This window comes from Protopterus annectens, chromosome 11.part0 (assembly GCF_019279795.1).
Source record: "Protopterus annectens isolate FY-2018-M chromosome 11.part0, PAN1.0, whole genome shotgun sequence".
In the NCBI taxonomy this organism is placed as follows: domain Eukaryota; kingdom Metazoa; phylum Chordata; order Ceratodontiformes; family Protopteridae; genus Protopterus; species Protopterus annectens.
In genome coordinates this window covers 776,627,025-776,651,215 of record NC_056745.1, presented here as the reverse complement: position 1 = coordinate 776,651,215, position 24,191 = coordinate 776,627,025, and the positions used below count along the sequence as shown (strand labels likewise).

Below are 24,191 nucleotides of genomic sequence, written 5' to 3'. Positions count from 1 at the left end.
TTCTAGACATACACTCAGATGTATAAATTATATGTATTTATTATATGTATTAATTATTATTATATTAATAGCTACTGTATGCATCCTGCATAGATCAGCCCATCATTGTAAATATGTTTTCACTAAATCCAGATTATCTGATTGCTTTTTGCCTTTTCCTTCAGTTTCTTATAGGCTTCACAAGCTGGTATCGCAAAGATGTGATTCTTTACTTACTCGGTGAGGAATTAAGACTCTCCAGCTTTTCACTATCTGGTAGGGAATAGTCTTCAGTCAGGCATCTCTCCTGATAGCTGATACTGCTGCCTTGCAAGATGTATCCACTCCATCACAGCTACGTTTCTCAGAGTGCTTTTGGAAGGAGAGGTTGCAAACCAAGCAACTCTTGCCACATAATCTTATCTTCAGTTTCCTCAACTTTAGTTCTCATTTTCTCTAACAGGCTTTGCTGGTATGAAAGGACATGGGACTGGTATTGAAGGCTCTAAAGGAAAGGCTAGCAGCACTGTACACATACCAAATCAATCCAATCTCTATCACTTTGAATAAGGCTCTTAGCAGGAGCAGAAACTGCTCCCTTCCTAGAATCTAGGAATACCACTTCTAGATATGCTAAAGGATTCATGTAAAGGCACTTGTGGCAGTCCTTGACACACAGAGTGATTAGGCTTCCTGTGGGCAGGGGGAAGGGAGTCAGGCTCCTTGATGCATCTTCCAAGACAACTAGCATGTGAAGCACAGCCGATGCCCTACAATCAAGCACACCCATGTAAGCCATACATCTCTGTTCAGCTTAAGAGTATTCCTTAAATGTCCACTGGAAAGTTTCCTTCATCCTGTGAAAGGCATCACCAAAAGAAATTTCCTCTGATGGTGAAGTAAAGAACAGTGTATCTTTGGTGTCTGAGTCAATCAGCCAATGGGAAGTTAACTATATATGCCAGCTTATCAGATTCTGAGTCGGGGGAGCCAAATTTGTCTTGGGGAACATCTACTCTTCTTTTAGATGGGGTCCTAAATACCATGTGTGTCTCTAGCTCAGGTCTTTTGCATGGGACATAAAGCTTTTTGGTCAGTTGGACTAAACACTGTGTACAATCTAGGGAAAGAGATTCAGGTCACGCACTGCCTGGCTTAAGCAAGAGCAAGCTTCACTACACCTGTTTAGTTTTAGGTGGACTGTGCCTCAGAGTCTCAGAATCCACCACCCTTGAGACCTCAGGACATTATTGGGGGATCAAGACCTCAATGTGGTCTCTGTGGAACCTTCTCCAGAATCATGATATATACTTCCAGTGATGAAGGGCCTTTAGCTGACAGAGGAACTCCAGGCATTTCACAGTCTAGGAGGACATGCTAGAATACAAAAGGGCCTCTGTGGAAAACTATGTATGCACCCCCTTTTTTGGAAACAGCTCAGAGAGATTTCTAACAATACTGGATTGTCCGCAGAGTGAAAGATGCACAGTATGGACAGAAGTCCATACCATGCTCTTGGCCAAGGCAAAACAGACACTTTCATCTCTGTGGGATGTTTGCTTCCTACATAAAACGCAATTATTGATAAGCTGGAGGCATAATCAAAAATCAAAAATTAGCTAAGTTAGTAGTTAACAACTAATCAAACAAATTAAGGAAAAAAGCCCTACTGAGTTTTCAAGCTCACTGGAAGTAGGCCAACTAGAGGAACACACACACAGTGAAAAGCATACATGGCATGAAAGGTATGAGGTTGGTGTCAGCCAACACACACTTTATACTGCCAACATACTCACACCTAGACCTGCCTGACAGGATAGTCCTAGAAGTGAGGCCTGCAACAGTGAATACTATGTACAGTGAATGTCTAGAGTACAGTGCTGATGAAGAACAATTTAAAACTCTTAAACAGAAAAAAAAAACATTTTCTATAATGCTGAAAACCAAGTGACATCATTCAAAAAGCAAAGATTATATATATTATTCTTTTTTAACAGCGAGGGAACAGCAGCAAGTGTAGAAAAATAATAGCTTAGGCAAAAGGCCAAAGGAGTGTCAATGGAGAATTGTAAAAACTTTCTAAAATAGTTAAAAAACTGACCTGAAAATATATCTGAAGGAAAATGAGATACAGAAGAACAGAACCACATAAGAAAAAATAATGAGCCCCCCCCAAAAAAAAAAAAAAATTAATCTGAAATAAATACAGCATGGAACCATTTCTTCAATGCTCAGTGAATGCAAGGCAAAAGATCAGAAGATGATGCTTCTATTCAGGGCATTATGGGTAAAAAGGGAGGGGCTAGGTTTCCTTAGAAAATTTCAGATGCCAACTTCACTAGTGCTTTGCAGCTTTAATCCTGCCACTTGATGAATATGAACTATCCCATCTGAAATCTATTATTCACTAGTATTTGTACTCTTGATGCTCTTATTGACTTCATGCTAATGTGAAACAGCTCAAAACAAACACAACAGAAACTGAAAAAATTACAGGATTGCTGGATGGAATACTACCACTATCATTAAACACTTAAAAACAGCATGTTACAATATACATTTTCAATGTAAAAGCAATAAACCAGAAAATTCAAGTTTTCTCAACACTGAAGTCTCAGGCTTCCTGGCTACAACTCAACTGGATGTCACCCAGGACAGCAATACAACGCTTACTGAGAATTCCCAAAGAAATCACTCAAATATTAGAAGCCTCTATTAACTGTATTCCCGGATACCCAACTTCTCACAGAAGACAACAAATCTTCCCATTCATTCTCTCATTCCCACATGGTCTCTTCTGCATTCAAACACATACACTCTTCATTCTCTCCTGTACTGTTCATCCTCTCATACACACAGTCTCTTCTGCATTCACATGCATGCAATCTTCATTCTCTCCTGTACGTTTGTTCTCTCATACACACGGTCTCTTCTGCATTCACACGCATGCATTCTTCATTCTTTCCTGTACCGTTCATTCTCTCATACACACGGTCTCTTCTGTATTCAAACACATGCACTCTTCATTCTCTCCTGTACCATTCATTCTCTCATACACACGGTCTCTTCTGCATTCAAACGCATGCACTCTTCATTCTCTCCTGTACCGTTCATTCTCTCATACACACATGGTCTCTTCTGCGTTCACACACATGCACTCTTCATTCTCTCCTGTACCATTCATTCTCTCATACACATGGTCTCTTTTCCATTCATATGCATGCACTCTTCATTCTCTCCTATACCGTTCATTCTCTCATACACACGGTCTCTTCTGCATTCAAACGCATGCACTCTTCATTCTCTCCTGTACCGTTCATTCTCTCATACACACATGGTCTCTTCTGCATTCACACACATGCACTCTTCATTCTCTCCTGTACCATTCTTTCTCTCATACACACAGTCTCTTCTGCATTCACATGCATGCAATCGTCATTCTCTCCTGTACGTTCGTTCTCTCATACACACACGGTCTCTTCTGCATTCACATGCATGCACTCTTCATTCTCTCCTGTACGTTCGTTCTCTCATACACACAGTCTCTTCTGCATTCACATGCATGCACTCTTCATTCTCTCCTGTACCGTTCATTCTCTCATACATACATGGTCTCTTCTGCATTCACATGCATGCACTCTTCATTCTCTCCTGCACCTTATCTATCTTGAAGTTTGTAGTTGAAAATTATTGCCTACTGAAAAAAAAAAAACAACAGCAAAAAAAAAAACACCTTCAGATAAAACAATTGTGAAACAGGCAGGTCAGCTGGAATAGTGCATTGCTTCACGGACCTCTTCTAAGATGAGATCAGAAGAGGAAATGGATGGATCCAGCAGCAACACAAGTCAGTTCTTCAAATGATAGGCACAAAAGGGAATATAAGCTGCTGGACCTCTGTATTTATTCTAGAAGAACAATGGCAACAGGTCTGGGGGGTTGAGGTGTTATGCAAGTGGTGGCTTGGATTTGGCTAACCTGATTGGCTGCCACCACTTGCTTCACAGAATCCAGGCAGAATCGGCTTAGTGTGAAAAAAGCCAATTTACTCAAAAATATTAACTATAAACATATGGTTACTGCAATGTGAAAGCTAAGTTGAGAAGGTGACTGGCAAAGTTCAGTTACTTTTTCAACTTAGTTTTCACGACATGGAGCTGAAATAGGACCGGGAAGTAAGTTGCACCTGTAAAAGGCACTCAGGGGTGGCATCATAAAATTCCACATGTCTCATAGCGCGCTCGGATGTAAGCACAGAGGTGTTATGAGACGGTAGTCGGAGTTAAGGAGTTAACAAAATAGATGACTTAGAAAACAGGGAAAGGAGAAACAACATAAGGATCTTTGGTCTGTCTGAAAACACTGAAGGAGAAGAAGTTATTTTATTCTTAACAACTTGGATTCCTGAATTTTTAGACTTGAAAGAGGAACTTTGATTTGGAATTGAAAGGGTGCATAAAGCACTGAGGAAACTTGCTTCTAACTCAACAAATACTCCACCTAGATCCATAGTTATAAAATTTCTTTCATTTCTGGACAAGCAACTAATATTAAAATCTGCTTGGAGAAAATTACCCTTAAAATACAATCAAAGCCTGATAAGGTTTGACAATGATTATTCTTCCAGAATACTAGAGCAAAGTAAAAAAAAGTCTGGCCAATAATAAAACTGTTGAAACAAAACAACATTAAAGCACAGCTGGCCTTTCCAGCCAAAATAAAAATACTTTTTGCCAATGAGATGAGAACCTTTAATGACTTAGAAGACGCTACTATATTCATCAAAAACAACAACATAGTGTCTATCCCAGAAGAAGTGGAATGGATGGCCCCTATTCTTAAAAGGAAACGAATCCTTGGACTGATGCTAGAAAGAAGAAACAAAAAACTGATTCCAAGATAGCTGTCCCAAAAAATAACTCTTACAACTACATCTCTCAAAGTATCAACTGATATGGTACATCACTTGTCATCTGTTTTTATTTAAGAAAAAGGAGGATTTCTTAAACAACTGAGAAACAGTAATGATTTATTCAGAATGTTCAAAGACTCCAGTAATTTTTCACAAACAAAGGTAGGTCAAGATGGGTTACTATTTACATTATATATAAGCCAAGCAAAGCAACATATAATACAAACATAGAAGTTTCTATTCCTCTTCTTGAACTCAAGGAATACTTATCCTGTTCATTTTTCATTTATTTTATTTATAATAATTTAAATAATTAATTAACTAATTCAATAAGTACCATTCATCAGAGGTCAGGCTCAAATGTAGCAAATCAACATCATATATAATAGCAGTAACAGTAGAGTGTTTTGAAAAAAAATGCTTTCATGGAGATTAATGCCTTCTTCAGTTAAAGTATGATTTAGAAATGTCATGTATATCTTGGTTAAATAATAGTAGCAAGCTCTTAGTACAAATGTCATTATTATTCTTTCTATATAGTTAGTATCAATTATGGCAGGTATCACAGCTACGAGGGCTGTTTGATCAATCCTGATATGGTGTGCGTGGATGCAGCTGTGACTGGCAGCTAGTACAAATGTCATTATTATTCTGTCTAAACATAGTTAATATCAGTTATGGCAGGTATCATAGCTTTGAGTGCTGTTTGATCAATACTGATATGGTGTGTGTGGATGCAGCCTTGCCTGGCAGCTAGTACAAATGTCATTATAATTCTGTCTAAACATAGTTAATATCAATTATGGCAGGTATCATAGCTTTGAGTTCTGTTTGATTAAGCCTGGCATGGTGTGTGTGGATGTAGTTGTGTCTGGCAAATGTTGTATGTTGCTGTTTTTGTCTCCAGGAAGCTGTGGGTTGCGGCTTGTGATCGAGGTTTACTGATGCTTGTGTATTAGGAAGAGACATTTGGTGTTTTAGCCTGGATCCAGGGAAAGGGGATGGATAAAACTGTGATTTGGGATATTTTGACAGGGAATAGTTTGTTTATACATCTGCTGGGTGAGTGGTGGGAAGGCTGGAAGAATGCGTTATCTCTTGTTGTGGCGGCTTGTTGGAAGTTTTTTTTTTATCTGTTTGCTCTCCATTGTTTTCCTGGCTGCTGCCTCGCTGATAGGGAGGGAATTTAGGCTTGAAGTTGCAGTAAAGTGAAGCTTTGCTTCAGGTGCATCATGAGCCTCTGGTATGCAGTACACAGACACACTAACAGAAATAGATGCTCCCAGGTTGCTATGGTAATGGAGACAGAGTGATGATAATGCTTAACAGCTCTCAGGAGCCTCCGAGATGATTCTCAGCAATGACATTTTGGTTTTAAAATAAAAAAATATATAATAATAAAAGGGCTGTTGTAAACCACATGTGCACATATTGATGGTCTCCCAACACTTCGTTTAGCTCATTAAGTTGATTCTTGATAAAATATATATATATATATATATATATATATATATATATATATATATATATATAAATAATAACTGCAATTTTATATTTCAAATGTACTTTGGTCCAAACACATTAAGGACTTACATATGAGAGGATGCCTGAGTTATTGTGAAAGATGAAGAGCACTTGGTCGTGTGCAGTACCCTTTGCAGTGGTCTGAGAGGTGAGCTTGCTTGGATGTGTTGGGCATATGGGGATAGCTGATTCTAGGGGTGTTTGTGGTTGCCAGGAAGTGCTAGAGAGTCATCAGATTTCCTTTGTGGAAATATCTGTGGGAATGGAAAGTGTGTTGACTGGTTCACTAGCAGAGTGGCCACTGCATGGAATAGGCTGGTAAAATGAAACAGGACAAATATTGGTTTGGATATTTTAAGAACAGCCTGGAAACACACCACATGAACTAGCAAATGGTATTCTGCCAAAACTGGATAGACATTGTTGCCCATGCTTGAACTACTGATATGTGTGTATGTAAGAATGGAAATATATTTATAACAAAGAAGATACTAGAAGGGTCTCATAATTTAAAGTCTATGGACTGTATAAACATGCTTGGAAGGAGCTAATAATAAGAATAAGCATTACAGCTTGTGGTCTCTCAAATAACTAAGCAACAGCCAAAAAAAAATTAAAAAAATAAAAGAAACTCAATAGTTATATAATGTATGATTTTAGTAAATCTAGACATAAAATATATAACCTTCATATAAGATGAAGCAGTCTGCTGAATTTAGATATTAAAGACAGGATTTAATAACATGAGCTTGTTTATAACAACACTACTGTCTTAACTTGTCATAAATGACATACACTACATTGAACATCAATGCATGATGATTCTGTCATATAAGTAAATGTGCATATGTCATATAATTGCTTTAAACTGATTGTGGTTTTGTAACCCATCCTGATCATACATAATACTTAAGCTGTTACCAAGGTAACTAATGTTTTATACATGACATCAAACTGACAAAGTTGTTCAAGGGATACAATAGAAGCCTGAACTAGAAATGTCACAGAATGTAACAATCACATTCTGAACAAATAGCATTAAACTGACAATAATCACTCAGTTTATCCTTTGCTGATTCTACAAAATAGAATGTTGCCATTTAAATCTAAAAACTTTCAGTCTGTCTTCTTTCGACTTTTCCCAGTTAGGGGTCGCCACAGCGGAACTCCAGTCCGCTAATGATTGGCAGTGGATTTTTACGGTGCCAAGTTGCCAGCCTGACACTCATCCTTCAAAGAAGGCACATCCATTCACGCATGCACCTACCTGTATGTCTTTAGACATCACTCGATCATGGGGAGGACATGCAGACTCCATACAGAAGGCACTCCAGCTGAGAATCAAATGGGAGAACATCTTGCTGTGAGGCGACAATGCTAACCGCTGCACCACCCCGGCTCTCTCTACACCGTGGTCATCTCAATCAAAAAACTTCCAGTTTATGCCATAAAATAGCAGTTTATGAATATGGAAAGGGAACTTGTAATCATTAATCACAATTTGTGAATTTGTTGTTTTTAACCTATAATTTCATTCATTTTATAATAAAAATAATAGATACGAAAATCCTTATGTGTAGGAAATGGGGGAAGAGGGATGTACTGATAATTAAAATGCAGTAACTTTCATCAATGTTCACATAAAACATACTTGATGCTTTAAGTAAGTTAGCAACAAAGTGATTACTTAAATGCTGGCAAACAATGAAATATAACTTCTGATATATCCAGTAAAATACATTGTATTATAAACATTAGGTATAAATATTATTACCATCTATTTATATTAAGTAATACGTTTTGAAAGACTTCATCAATAAGGGTGAATATGTTAAATAACTGTCTGCTATAATATTTTACTGAGGTTTTATATATGATACATCTTACTTTACTATGATTGAATTGCTTTTCATCTATCTTTCATATAAATATCAATTGCTTACACAATAAGTAGACATATTGTATTAGAATTCTGTCTAATCTACAATAGTACTATATCTGTTCAAAATAATATAAATATTGCTTATTCCTGTTACAAATATTCTCTATATGATAATTCAATTTATGGAGCTCAAATGTTCTGGATTGTCAAGGTATGAGTGATAATCTGATGGACTTAGGTTTATCCATCAGATTAGCAATGATTTTCATTCCATGGCTAGTGCAGATCTTAGTTTTGTTAACCATTTATTAATTTAAATTTGTTATTTCGCAAAAACATTTTTAGTATGCCTCACCAAAACATAACTTTATTGGTAAACACTCAAAGTATAAAACTGATAATTTCCTTTAAAAGCTCAAATATATACTTTACAGTTATCAGAGGAAAATGTTTAATCGTCACAATAAAACAAAAAAAATAGATAGTCTAAATAACCTAAGATGGGTTTAACTTTATTATCTTTAAATACAAATGGCTTAAACAATCCTAGCAAGAGATCAAATCTACTGAAATATTTAAAACTGAACAAATCACAAATTATCTTGCTTCAAGAAACTCATTTCAAAACAAATGACAATTACAATGGAATCCTAAGGAATAGGTGATATTGGCGTAATCCACTTATAAGACAAAGACAAAAGGGGTAACAACTTTATGGAAAAAAACTGATTATCCCAGAAATTATTTATAAGCATGAAGATAAAGAAGACATTCTGGCATTAGTAATAGTTAAATATAATAACAGAATATGGACTCTAGCCAATCTATACTGGGTCCCAGGCATTGGAACAGGAAATGTTAAAAAACAATTGGATTTCATTTCCAATAATTATAAAGGCAACTTAATATTAGGAGGAGATTTTAACTGTATATTTGATATTTCTGAAACTACAAATAAAAGACCACTGCATATATCTGCTGTATCAAAAACTTTAAACAAGTGGGTAGAATAATTTCATCTTGTAGATACTTTCAAATTTAAAGAAGATCCATTTTTGTTGTTTTTCCATCAAGATCACAGATTTGATACCCAAACTAGAATAAATAAAATATTTGTAGCCCATGACTTGCACTCTAAAATCATTAATTTCTCAATCACTCCCTGCCCCTTTTCAGATCACAATTCATTGATACTAAAACTTAAAAATGGGTACAAACCATTGATCTTTAACTCCAGAATTCCAGCATATATAACTAAAATGAAAGAGTTCAGACCCTGGTTATTATCTGAATTGCAGTTCTTCTTAGATATTAATTACACCACAGAGATAAATAAAATAATGATATGGGACTCATTAAAAGCTTACATATATGGTAAAACCCTAACTTTGTATAAAAAATCAGAGAATAGGATTTTGAATTATTAGATCTACAATCCAAACTTTTGTTAGTAAACGCTGAAAATCATTTGGAGATTAAAAAGAAGGTAGAAGTATTAAACAATAAATGCAACAACATTCTAACACATAAAACTAGTTTAGGTTTAGAAAAACTAAAAATTAATACCTCGGCCACTTCTCCCAAATAGCTACATAATTTATCCACAGGAATCAAAATATAATCAAAAGCTAATAACATTAAAAGTATATTCTATGAAAAGAAAGGGAAAATGTCTTGGATATCTGTGACATTCTTGATGCCTATAGAAATCACTATATAGAACATTTCCAAAAAGAAAATATACATATCAATCAATTAAATCTAGATGAAAAATGTTCTAATATAAAAAAAATACCAGAAAAATTAACACCAAGTATGCAAGCACCCATATCATACAGAGAAATTACAGATCTAATAAAAAGGGGTAAAAATAATGAAGCTCCAGGTATAGATGGCATAATTAAGGAAATATATAAACTTTTTCCTTCAAAGATACTATCCCTCTTTCATAAAACTCTGTTAGAAATTCAGTCACAAGCTTTAATACCACCCTCTTGGAGATATTCCTTAATCACACCAATCCTAAAGGAAAACAAATCCCCAAACCTCTGTACCTCACATAGACTTATATCATTATGAATGAAAATACCACTATACAAAACAATAAATAATGATCAAACTGGATTTATATATCATAGGCACACACATGACAATATTAAAAGGATAATTTCTCTTATAGATTATGAATAAAGAAAATAAAGAAACACTTATAATTGGCTTAGATATAGAGAAAGCCTTTGATTCCCTAAATTGGGACTATTTATTCAAAATCCTAATGCTATTTGAATTTCCTGCATCCTTTGTTCATCTTCTAAAGAATATATATATATATATATATATATATATATATATATATATATATATATATATATATATATATATATACAAATAATTTAGTGTATGTCAAGTTAGGTCCTTTTACCTCTGAATCTATACATATAACAAAAGGCACTAAACAATGATGCCCCATATCACTGATTCTATTTGTTCTGGCTATTGAAATATTGGCAGATTCAATTCATAACAATATAAAAATCAAAGGAATAGATGTTTATGAACAATACAATTCTAAAGTAATGCTATTTGCTGGTGACATATTACTAACATTATCTAATACAAAAGAGGTATTAGAAGAATTAAATATATTAATTGACAAATTTCACATGACTTCAGGACTCCATTTCAATAAAGCAAAATCAAAATTTTTATTTTTAATTAAAAAAAGAACTGCAGACTAAGGGGGATCACATCATAGGGAAACAAGAATCTACCATAAAATATCTTGGAAGTGAGTTATGCGAGGATAATAATAAATTAGTCTCAAAAAACTATAATAATATCATCAATACAATTAAAATCTCTGGAAAAATGAAACAAAATAATATTAATGTTTGAAGACAGACTACAGTTAATAACAATTGTTTTACCGCCCAAGCTCCTATATATAGCCTTGGCAATACAACTGTTACCAGAAAGGAATATACTTAAAGAAATAAATTCATGCCTAATAAAATTTTTATGGTTTCCCAAAAGAAACAGAATAGCTTTAATACATCATATCAGACCATGGAAACAGGGAGGATTAAACTTTCCTGATATAGAAACATATATAAAAGCATCAATATCTAAAACAATCTCAGATTGGATAAGTCCAAATTACACTGCAAACTGGAAAGAATTACTAAGTGTAGTATCAATAAATTAATTTGATTTGCAAAAAAAAATTCGAATAACAGATAAAAACAATTTGCCATGGCACATATTATGTATTAGTATCCAATATAACATAACTAAACCCACTAAAACTCATATGCTTAATTATTACATTGACTCATGTAGAAATATTATTAATGCAAATATAGATTTAAAAATCTGGTTTGATCTTCTAACACCATTTATAGTCACAAAGAACTTTCCACATAAAATATATAGAAAAAGTATTAATTCCTTGGAACAGAAAGGATTTGTTTGCTGGCTCCAGTGTATCAAAGAACTGAAAGTTTTATATATGCAAGTAATAAAAACAACATACAAAATTCCACAACAGGACTGGCTAACTTTACAGAGTATTCTGTCATATTCACAAGATTTAAGTAGAATAATTAATAATTCTTCATTTAAAGAAATACCTAAATTTACAAACTACATATATGAAATCATATATAATGACTTTGACATGGGAAACAGAATTTCAAAAAGCAATACCCAAAACCTCATATTGGAAATATATAACAAAAAGACACTCAATACAGTTAACTGAAAAATATTAAAACAAATATCTTATTATCAATAAAATATACATCCTTTATACAGTACTGGAAAGTTTTTAATTGGAAATGCTTGCACAGAGTATTCTTAACCCCAGACAGAATCAGTAAAATTAGTTCTTCCATAAAAGTGTACAGGCAGGGTGGAATGGGTGGAAAAGAGTGTCAGGAGTGATTTGTGACAGAGGGGTACCAGTAAGAGTGAAAGGGAAGGTCTACAAGAGGGTAGTGAGACCAGCTATGTTATATGGGTTGGAGACGGTGGCATTGAAAAAAACGCAGGAGTCAGAGCTGGATGTGGCAGAGTTAAAGATGTTAAGATTTGCACTGGGTGTGACTAGGATGGACAGGATTAGGAATCAGTGTATTAGAGGGTCAGCTCAGGTTGGATGGTTTGGAGACAAAGTCAGAGAGGCAAGATTGCATTGGTTTGGACATGTGCTGAGGAGGGATGATGGGTATATTGGGAAAAGGATGCTAAGGGTGAAGCTGCCAGGTAAGAGGAAAAGAGGAAGGCCTAAGATAAGGTTTATGGATGTGGTGAGAGAGAACATGCAGGCGGTTGGTGTGAAAGAGCATGACGCAGAGGACAGGAAGAAATGGAAGCAGATGATCTGCTGTGGCGACCTCTAACGGGAACAGCCAAAAGAAGATGATAAAAGTAATATGTTGGAGATGTGAGCAAGTGCACAATGCTGATTGGAACCACATTTTCTTTGATTGTGTTAAAATTAAGCCATTTTGTAATGGTATTAATAACTTTCTACAAAGCTTTATTTAATGAATCATTTTATTTAACTAAAGCTCTTGTGTTATTAAATGTGAATGAAGGTCCTCATTTGAATAGGTCAAACATGTATCTAGTATGGACTATACTTGCAATTTCAAGGACGTGTATAACAAGAAGATGGAATACAAACACAATACCAACTTTGGAAGACTGCTACAGCCTACTGAAGACCACAGCATTTTTGGAAATTAAAATTAAAGAACTAAGAATTTATCCAAAGCCATTTATCAACAACCCTTAGGGAAAAGTCTTATAGTTGATTGACACTATACAATAATTGATCAGACACTCTGATAATGGATTGGACATACTTATAAAGTAACTGTATACATTAAGATCTATTATAGTGTCAGGCTAATGTAAATAGTGTACATAGTTGCTTAAGATGTTATGTATAAATACTATAGAATTCATTCAAATGTATTTGAAAAAATAAAATAAAAAATTTTGAGAAAAAAAAACAATAAGGGATAAATGTGTCAAAGAATACCCAGACATTCAGAATGTCTGGAAACTAGTGGCCCACAGACACTAAGGCTGTATAAGTGGATTTTGACATGGGTTTAGTAATCAACTCTGCCCTGAGTCCCATCTCATCTGAAACCAGCCCTGCTCATAGGTGTAAACAGAAGGTTGCTAAAATTGTGTGATAGGCTAAGGACAATGTCATTATGTCTTTAACATCCCTTCCAAACCTCAGAGATCATTATATCTTGTGTTGGGCTGGGGACAGTGTGGTCCTTATTTCTTTAACTTTCCTCACAAAATTAAGAGGGGTGCACAGAGAGTCAGTATAACCTATGCATATGAACACTGTATTATCTTTAGAAGTAACAAGTTGGAAATGTTATTTAAATCATTTCTTTTTTCTTTTTCTATTTTTTTCATAATCAAGTGTCTGATGCATTTACAAGTGGTTATCTTTTGGGGAAGAGTAAATAAGCATGCTGTTTATACATGCCTGACAGCAAATATGTTTTGTTTTTTTTCAGTTTTGTCTCAGTCTGACATTAGAAGGGTATACAGAAGGTGACCATCTTTTGGGGTGTAAAGGGTGATGAGACAAGTTCTACATAAATATGACAGCAACAGCTCAAAATATGACTGTGTGCCTTGATTTTAATCCCGATTTAACATTGGGGGTACACAAAGTGATCACCTATTTTGATGTGGGGGGCTATGGCATTAGGTACTATTCCCCGATATGATGTATGCATCATCACAAGCATTTCTTTCCTCAGTTTATTAAAACTGGTGTTTTAGCTTTGAACATTAAAAGTTGGACACAACTGATTTCTTCCTTGAAATAAAAAAGTAGGATTGAATTTCTTTTCCTCACTCGTGATTTTTGTTAAGGTCATCAGTGTATCAAAAGGTTAGAAAAAGCTTTATAATGTACCTCAGAAAATCTATAATCCCATGGCTTTTGGATGCATCACAGCCTCAGACCCCCAGATTAATTTGTAATGATGCAGGAAAAAACAAAATTGAAGGAAAAGACTATTTCTTTTCTTTGAGCGTAGTTTTTTTTCATTCCTTGAACGTAGTTTTTGCTCAGGCAATCAATGGATGAAAAAGGTTGTTTAAAATAACCCTAAAATGTACCTCAGAAAATCCAGAACCCCATGTCTCCTTGGAGGAGTAGGAGTTGCAGCCTCCAGACCCCAGCTAAATACAGTTATTCCCACTACAGTTATTACAGTGAGGTCGTGGTCAGTTATGATATGCAGAAAGGATGCAAGAAAAAAACAAAGTTGAAGGATAAGACTAAATGTATTTCTTTGAATATGGTTTATGTTCAAGTCATCACTGGATAAAAAAGGTTGTTTAAAAAACCCAAAAAGGTACCTCAGACCATCTATACCCTCATGGCTTATTACGGTTATTTCCACTGTAGTTATTTTGGTGTTGTCTAGATGTGCTGAAAGGAGCAGGAAAAAGCAAAACATTATACTGGGCTGGCATAATGGCTAATGTGTTTGCCTCACAGACACAAAGTACAGAGTTTAATACTCCCCTTTGAGAGAAATTGGCTAGGTCTAAAATGTCCCACAGGGTAGGTATCCTAGTAATTACCTGTGGTAGAGTAAGACTGAATTTCTTCCTTTAATCATAGTTTTTCTTTGGGTAATCACTGGGTGACACAGTTTGTTCAAAAAACTCTAAAATGCACCACATAGAACCCCCATGGCTTTTGGGGACCTTGCTCTCCCCAAACACCTGGCTTAGTGCTTTTGTTTCCTTCACATTTATCAGAGTGCAGTCGTGCTGAGATAGAATATGTTGGATGGATGAATGAATGAATGAATGAATGAATGAATGAATGAATGAATGAATAACTGTAGGAAAAAACTGATAAGTAAGACACATTGAAAAAAAAAGTATTCTGGAGTGTAAGTAGGCCCAGATGGCTTTTGTTTGTGTGCGTGTGTGGGGAGGGGGTGGGGGTGGGGGGTGCCATGAAGCCCTTCTACTTAGGGTGCCAGTTTACAACAAGCTCACCTCAAGACAATCCACTTGAGCTTCTTCATGTCCAAATTTCCATAGGCAAATTCCCATCACATATCCTTGCAAGATATAAACTGGGATACTTACAGGACTCAAAATGTAAAAACTCAAAGATTCCTGGACTTTGTAAACACTAATACTTTGGAGCAGACAGTTCATATACCCACTAGGCAAACATACTCAGCCTGGTACTCACAAACATAGGCAAACACAGTAAACATCCTCCACACCATGTAGTGTCTTCTATGGTAAGGTCAGACCACAAAGCTGTCTCCTTTGTAATAAAAATCATTTGTGTGATGCTGACTAACCTCATACCATTTTTGAACTATTCTAAAGCAAACTTTCTACTAGTAATTGATTTACTGTCAAAATTTCAAGCCCCTCCCCCGATACTGAGAACACAGCTGCCTATGCAGAATTATTTACAGAAACCCTGTACAATCATGTCAATAAATGCATAATGACAACTGTGCCTACCAGAAATAAGCCCAGAACTAACCCAAAAAACAACTTCCCTGGCGGAATCCAAATATAAACAAATTGTACAACAAAAGAAAAAGTCATAACCAAGATCAGGAACTACTACACCCAGCATGATAAAAACATTCTCATCGATCTAAACAAAGAGGGCAAATTAAGTCTACTAAATCCAAATTTAAGGTGAATATAACCTTACAGAGAGGACAGTCACAAGGCATTCTTTAGCTATGTCCAAAACCTCAAAGGCAGCACACAGCAGTGTGCAGAATTGATTGTAAATGAGGCTTTTTACACAAAGCTAGTAGATATAGCAAATCTGCTGGCTGACAAATTCATCTCCAATTTAATCCCCCTCTCTGCCCCCCCAGCTACCCCCAGGAAATATCATCAAACAATACTCTCCCCAACTAACAATAGGGAGTAGGCCCTAGATACGCTCTCTAGAACCAAAAACACTGCATCAATGGGCCCCAATAATCCCAAGATGTCTCCTAAATAGCCTGAAACATAACCTTTTGGGACCACTGGAGTCACTGTTTAACCACAGCTTCCAGACATGTTTTGTGCCATGCAAATGGAGAACTGCAACAATCATCCCTGTGCATAAGGGCCAGCCATCAACATACCACAGGAACTACAGACACATAAGTCTAAATATGCAAAGCAATTTTATTTTTTATTCTTTTTTATTTATTTAACATTTGTTTACCGGGAAAGTCCGACTTGGAATGAAGCCAATTTTCAACAGAGGCCTGGGGAGAAATGCTCCAGACGTATGTCTTTGTAACAAAGCAATGGAAACAATTACCATGGAAATGATTAATAGTTATATAGAAAACCTTTAAATACTGGATCCAACCCAGTTTGGTTTCATTAAGGGCTGATCAAGCCTACTCAACCTGATGGACTTCTTTGAGAAGGTCACCAAGGCAATGGATGAGGGCAAAATGTTGCATACTTGAGCTGGCTAAGGCATTTCATACAATACCTTACTTGGGCATTGTAAGCAAACTCATGGATATAGGCATAAACCCCTATGTTACATACTGGTCAGACAGTTGCCTCTCAGAAAGGACCCACAAAGTTAGGATAGGGGACACCACCTCCACAAAGAGGCCTTGCCACAAATAGAGTCCTTTGGGCCTCTGTGCTGGGTCCACTCCTTTTTGGCATCTACTTCTTGGAAGTCAAGGTGAATGTCAAGGGCATCTGAGTGACCATGTTTGCAGATGACTGCAAATTAGGAGCAGCCATAAAATCCCCCAAGATACTAACAGACAAATGACTTGTGCCAAAACCACAGCTTATAATTCAGTGCCAAGAATTGCATAATAGTACCTTTTGAGAAGTCAGTCATCCTAGTAAATTACCTCATCAATAAGGGATTTGGGTACATATGTAGATAGATAGTAAGCTGGTTTTGAACCAACATGTGTCTAAGATAGTAAGAGATCATGATATATTTCTCAACTTATAAGCAAGGACATGGCATGTAGGTCCAAGGAAGTCACCTTTCCACTGTATTCAGTCCTCATCAAGCCATCATTGAGTACAAGTCCCCCTCCAGTATGAACCTGACTAGGCACATGCAATAAGTGGAACATCTATAGATGTTCCTCACAGAATATCCTAGGCAGATCACCTCAAAGCTCTGTCTCCATAGTCTGTTTACTATAGAATGTTGAGAGGCATCCTTGGATCCCACTCTGATGAACCTTTTGCATATCTGTAAAATTTCCAGCATCAGAATTACTCAATCTAGGGATTTAAACTTTGCTTTTCACATAAATAGGACATGTTGGAGGGATGGGTATGTGTCTCACAGAATTCCCCTTCTCTGGAATAGGCTTCCCATTGAAGCACAGCTCTTCCCTAACTCTATTTGAGGGAAAACATGACCAGTGGATGGAAAATCAGAACTACACCCTGGGTCTACCACCTGTACCTCTAATGGGCAGAGGCATCCTGCAAATATTGCACTAGCTTACATAAATAAGGCAGAAAACACTTGCAGGATACATTTGAGATACTTGGCTAGGCTTATAAAGGCCCCAGAGTTAGTACACACCTATGAACTTATGAACCTATGAAAGGGCTGCAAAAATCACTAAAGTGAGCCAAATGAAATTAAATTTCATATTTATAACAGCACTCTCAATAAGGAGTAATTCTCTAGGTAAAATCTGTGGGTTTCTTCCTGTCTTATGACAATGGCTCCCTGTCAGATACGTAAGAACAATAACTATGAGTCCAGGAACTTTATAAAGTAGCTATGGTACAGTGAATGTTGAAAATCATCATAACACAGCTAATGTGGTTTTGTAGAAGATACAGCCCTTCTGCAGCCCCAGGTGTTGGTGGCTTCATCTCACATTCTGGCTGCTTATAGGTACTCTGAGATCATTGCACTTCTTAGTAGGGGGATAGACCGACCTCAAACTTTGTACACATTTCTCTAACTTACTCTTTCCAAGAAACCAAATTATTTTCCACAGAATTTGGACAGGAACCTTGCTATTGTGTAGTGTAGTGTAGTGTAGTGTAGTGTAGTATCTGGGAAAATATCTTCAGTACAGTTACATAATGCTTGCCTCATGTATGGATGGTGTGTTTGTGGAGGTGAATGTCATAAGTGATACAGCAGTATCATCTTGTATATAACTGTCATGATTTGTAAGAAACAAATACTGCTGATGCCCATATTCTTATCCTTGCACCATATGACATTGTTTGGTTTGGTTTTTCTTTTATTTTTTTCTTTGCCATTTTATATCTTTGTAATATTAACTCTACTGATTTTATACGTGTGTGTGTGTGTGTGTGTGTGTGTGTGTGTGTGTGTGTGTGTGTGTGTGTGTGTGTGTGTGTGTGTGTGTGTGTTTGTGTGTGTCTGTATATAGAAAAAACAAAGGACAAAAAGAACACACAGACAAACCATTCAGTAAAAACTGCAAGAAAAACCCAGCCAAGTTAGAGTTTTCACTTTGTAATACTTAAAGCCTCCTGTAGTGGAGGCCCATAGGATATACACAAATGGTTTGTCTCTGTCCCCTTACAAAAAGGCCTACATCATTCTATTTTACATTATGCAATCTATCTGATAGACTGTAATCTTCTATAGTTACATTCCTATATCACCATTACTTCTCTAAGCATAAGTTCTTTTTCATTTTGCCCACTGTTACCTAATTTATGTTTATATTGTGTTTGCCTTCTTGCATATGCCACTGATCCCTCCTAATCTCATTCCCATTAATATAATTCACTTCATTATCTACTCTGATGGCTTGACAGGATATGCCAATGTTTCACACATGACTTTTTTGTTTCTTTCTTAGTTGATTTAAATGTTTGCTAATAAATCTATCACCTAAGACCGTGGTTCCCCTCCCAGATTAGCATTACACTAATAAGGCCAATATCACTCTGAGTGGATTCTTATTCCCATGTAAAGTTAAAGACCTAATGGCCATATATTTTGTTCACCCATTTGTTAAAACCCATGATGCAAAGCAACCTGTCCTTACTAATTTAGTGGACAGGTAGTATATCAGCAAAAGTTACCTGAGTGTGCTGTCTTCAGCCTCTTCCTAATTTTTCAGACTCCCTAGCTGCACTGATCTTTTTCCTGGCAAGGTAAATTCCACTATGTGGGGAGTGATATCAAGCTTCTCATCTTTTATAGCTTTGCCTGTGATCCTAAATAGTCATCCCCTGTCTCTCCATGCCATGACACTGAGTAGATACCTTACTCATCTGCATGCTGCTTCTCATATATCTACCATTTTGAGAACAGACAGGCAGAAGCTGCTTCCTTCACATGTGGAGTACTACATTGCCCTTTTGTGGTGGTACACTATGGAAATTCCCAGCATCCATCTTAGTTTCCACCTTTGGCACACCAGTAGAGTAAATAATGTATTACAGGCAGCATAAGAACTGTTATGTGGAATAGCTGAAGGAACATGGACTCTGATTGATGAACTTTATTTAAATCTAGACACATATCTGCAAATGGCAAGCCTCTACATTGGACAGAGGATAAGTAATGATTCAATGGTTCTCTTTCTGTTAAGACATGATGAATTGTAAGTGAACTCCCAAAAACTCAAATCAGTCAGTATCTGAATGAACTTGAAACCAGAAATAAAAAAAGGCACAAATAGATATAAACTCTGTGTTTTTCTTTGGTGGTTGTATCCTCTTCACCTAATACTGAGGCTTTGCCCCCCACAGGTCTAACCTCTAACTCGTTTACACTCTAACCAAAATATGAGTCACCTAACCTAAAAAAAAAAAGTAATGATTCATTATCAAAATGAGGCAAAACGAAGAAATGAACAAATAATTCCTACAGATGTCACCAAGAAAACTGTTGTTTCACACACAATGCACCTGCCTAATTTTAAACTCAATCCAACACAAACAAAGAAAAAGTAAATATATAAGGATTCTAACCATACTGAAAGACAAACACAGATGCACATAGGTGAATTAGCTTTTTACATGTCCACAGGATATTCTTAGCAGTCATAGAAATGGAGAACAAAGTAATTCCTATAAGGTTGCTAATTTGTGAATCTGAAATCTATTTCAGCATACTTGGCAACAGCGTGATTTGTTCTAACATGCATAGACCATATCTGATAAGCAACTGTTTCATAATGCCAGAGAATTTGTGAAAAAAATAAAAGGACACACTATGTGAAGACCAACAAACCAGAAAACTAGATGCAGAATATGAATAAGAATATTGCATAGACAGAAATGTATGATTTTCCTGTTCCATTAAGTAAAATTAGTGAAGGGAACCTAAAATACTACTCATGCTGTCATGTTTATTCAATCACTGCACCACGTGGCTGACTAATATAGTGTAGTATAGTATTGAATGCCTTTTTTATCAACATTTAAAAAATTACCTGTTGCACTTGAAAAATTACCTATTGTGTCTCTTTCATACAGAAGGCATTGTTTCCAGCTTCAGTACCTGCTTTATATGTTTTCTGTTTCTATAGACAGGCCTCCTTGAAGATGAAAACATGAGAAGAAAATAGTAGCCTAGACTTATTTCAAGTGTAACACTCAGTGATAGGCTTACTTTTTGAACTACTTCACACTGCCATTCAAAATGAGATTTGTATTATCACTTTTGTAGTTGAATCATAGTGTTGTAGTGTTCAGCATTGCTGGTTCACAACATTTTGTTCTGTGATCCTAGCTGAGATGTCTTTTCTATAGAGCCTGTATGTTTTGTCTTTGTCTGCATGGGGTTTTCCTGTAGGTCTAGCTTCCTCAATGGACAAGACAATCAGTAATTCAGCAATCTTCTTTAATTTCCCTTGTAAGAATGCATGAGCTTGTGTGTGTGTGTGTGTGTGTGTGTGTGTCTGTGTTTGTGCGCATGCACACATGTATGTTGGGAGACTGGTGTGTGTGTTTGTGAGTGTGCAAATGTGTGTGTGTGTGTGTGTGTGTGTGTGTGTGTGTGTGTGTGTGTGTGTGTGTGTGTGTGTGTGTGTGTGTGTCTGTATGCGCACATGTTTGTAGGGGGATTGGTGTGTGTGTGTGTGTGTGTGTGTGTGTGTGTGTGTGTGTGTGTGTGTGTGTGTGTGTGTGTGTGTGTCTGCATTTGTACTTGTGTATATGGGGAGGACTGTCACATGTATGTGTGTGTGTGTTTGCGTGTGTGTGCGCATGTGTGTGTGTGTGTGTGTGTGTGTGTGTGTGTGTGTGTGTGTGTGTGTGTGTGTGTGTGTCTGCATTTGTGTTTGTGTATATAGAGAAGATTGTCCTGTGTGCGTCTGTGTTCATCCATAAGGAGAAACTAAATGCATGACAGCTCTAAAATCAAATTCCAAGGCCACAACTGCAAGGACCAACCAACCTTATGTCAGGTTACTGTTTTACCTTCTTGACTTACCTCATTATCACTTTTTTGTGCCAGAAGCTGCTTCTCATTTAAAACCATCCAAAGTGCAAAGCCAAGCATAACCGTTCCATGGCCACAATCCCCAAACATTACCGCAAAAAGGAAAGGAAAGGTAATGATAGTGTAAGGAGCTGCAGAAAAAACAGATTATGAATGCATAATTTTAAAATCTAAATCTATAAGGTGGAAGATGAAATTGAAAGCATTTATAAAGCATCGTAACTGCAAAATAAAAACAATTGCTGCAATGCCCCTCACCCTCCGAAAACTGTACTACTTTCTGTTTTTGTTACTTTACTAAAATTTATAGCAAGTATTTTATGTCTTTGAAGTTTACTTAGTGAATAGACTGCAAATATTTCTAAAACTGATCATTCTAAAACTGATCATTCATAACTAGGTCTTAAAAATCAAGCATTATTCTGAGACTATTTCTGTATTTTCTTTTACATCATAACATGGCCCATAATTCTGATAACAATATTGATAGAAAACATTTCACATATCTAAAAGTATATTCACATTATAGTTTATATTTAAGCAGATCCCATAATCCGTAATACTCTCTCTTTATATATAGATATAGATATAGATATATGAGCATATGAACTTCAATACTCAGAAATGGTATCTCACAATACCAATACAAGAAGAGTCTTATTTTCTCCACAAGAAAAAAGTCAGAACTAACACACACTGATAGTGTTTTGAGGATAATAGCAAAAATTGGATGCTGCATACTACATTGGCTAAACACAGTACAGTATAGAAAAATCATGCCACAGTGTAGACCTTTGCACACATAATGAAGTGCAGTACAACTGGTCTCCTTTTAAAAGAGCAACCTGGATTAATAAAACATTGCCGCATTCATAAACTGTCACATTTTATTTTAGCTGCTTAAACATTTAATTAAAATTACTATTACTATTTTTTACACTGTCCAAACATTATTTTTAGAACACACTTTTTTACTCAAATGGCATGAACCAAGAGCTAAAAAATATTCAGGGCATCTGTAGATGCACTTGGATTAAGCTGACATGCAATCTGCTTGAAAAAGCACTGCAGGTTAAACACGTCCCTTGCCAGGGAACATTTTGGAGAAGGTTATCTGGGTCTTTGCAGCTGTTTACATGTGTTGAAGTTAACTATAGTTCTTTATCTCTAGCAGTGGATTTCACTAGAAATCAGAGGCTTACTGGGAGAAATCAGCACCTTACTCTAAGCCATTAAAACAACATATATTCATAGGATCTACTAAACAACAGATAAAAAATAAAATTAAAAAAACCCACCAACTGCAGAAGCATAAAATCCAAAAACGTTTAATACTCCAGTGCCTCGGCTAACAAGCCTTTCACAGAGTTCATAGGATCATAGTATCATAGCAGGTTACTAGGCTATTGGCCCTAAGGCCTCTACAAGCCTAGCCATGTTATACCCTTGTTCCCTTATGGACCAAGATATATAGTCTATGTTTGCATGTAAGTCTAAGATCAGCACCAGTTGCCCCTGTCTAAGAGGGATATAGGTTAAACTTTTGGTGTAAATTTACAGTTTCCATTCTGATTGTCCAGGTAATGCTTAAACAGGGTCAGTTATGAGTTCTGTTTTACATGAATTGGGAGCTTGTTCCAGAGAAGTGGCAACCTCTGGGAGACATGTCTGTCTCTCTAGCATGTCCTGTTAATATCATAGGCAAGGTTAAGATGCCTTTGAGTGAGTGAATCTTGTCCCATTGGATTTATAGATGTGCAGAAGCTTCATTAAGGCAGGGTCTGAGACTGCTCTGTAGGCCAGGCATACGCCTCCTCTAAGCAGTCTACATGATTCTGAGTAAAGTGATAGGGCCTTCAGTCTGTCCATGTAGGTCATGTGTTGTAGGCCCTGAATTTTCTTGGTGAGAAAACTCTGAGGTCTCTCCAGTTGCTGCAGATGTGTTGGGAGGTACATACAGAAGGGAGCATTGTACTCTATTATTGGTCTGATGAGAGCACAGGGGAGTTATAGCTTCCTTAGCTTTGGATGCTATAACCTTGCTTATGAGGTGTGCAACACAGAAGGCCTTCCATACTACTGTGGACACCTGATGATCAAAATTAAGGCTGCTATCAATTTGCATGCCTAAATCTCTCACCACTGACTTTGAACTTAGAGGGTATTATTCATGTTGTAATTAGCAAGGGTTTCTTCTTTGCTGAGGGGGGTGATAATGCAGTTTTTTACATTTAGTTTAATTCCATGGCTTTGACACCAATCATTTGTCTGTGTAAGCCCATTTTGTAGTATGTTGACATCTTTGGGGATTTGATGATTGCACCCAGTTTGCAGTCATCAGCAAACCTGGTAAGCTATGGGCCATCTCTTTTCACCTGGACTTCTGAAAAATAGATACCAAACAGTAGGGGGCC

At 36.4% G+C, this 24,191-nt stretch overlaps 1 protein-coding gene across 1 annotated transcript in view; it reads right to left on the bottom strand.

Annotated features, from left to right (window-relative positions):
- ATP6V0A4 (ATPase H+ transporting V0 subunit a4) overlaps window positions 1–24,191 on the bottom strand; it is a 563,239-nt gene that overhangs the window by 194,386 nt on the left and 344,662 nt on the right. Inside the window, exon 12 of the mRNA XM_044088210.1 lies at window positions 21,769–21,908. Coding sequence (XP_043944145.1) covers window positions 21,769–21,908 — 140 coding nt within the window. The remainder of the gene's footprint in view (window positions 1–21,768; window positions 21,909–24,191) is intronic.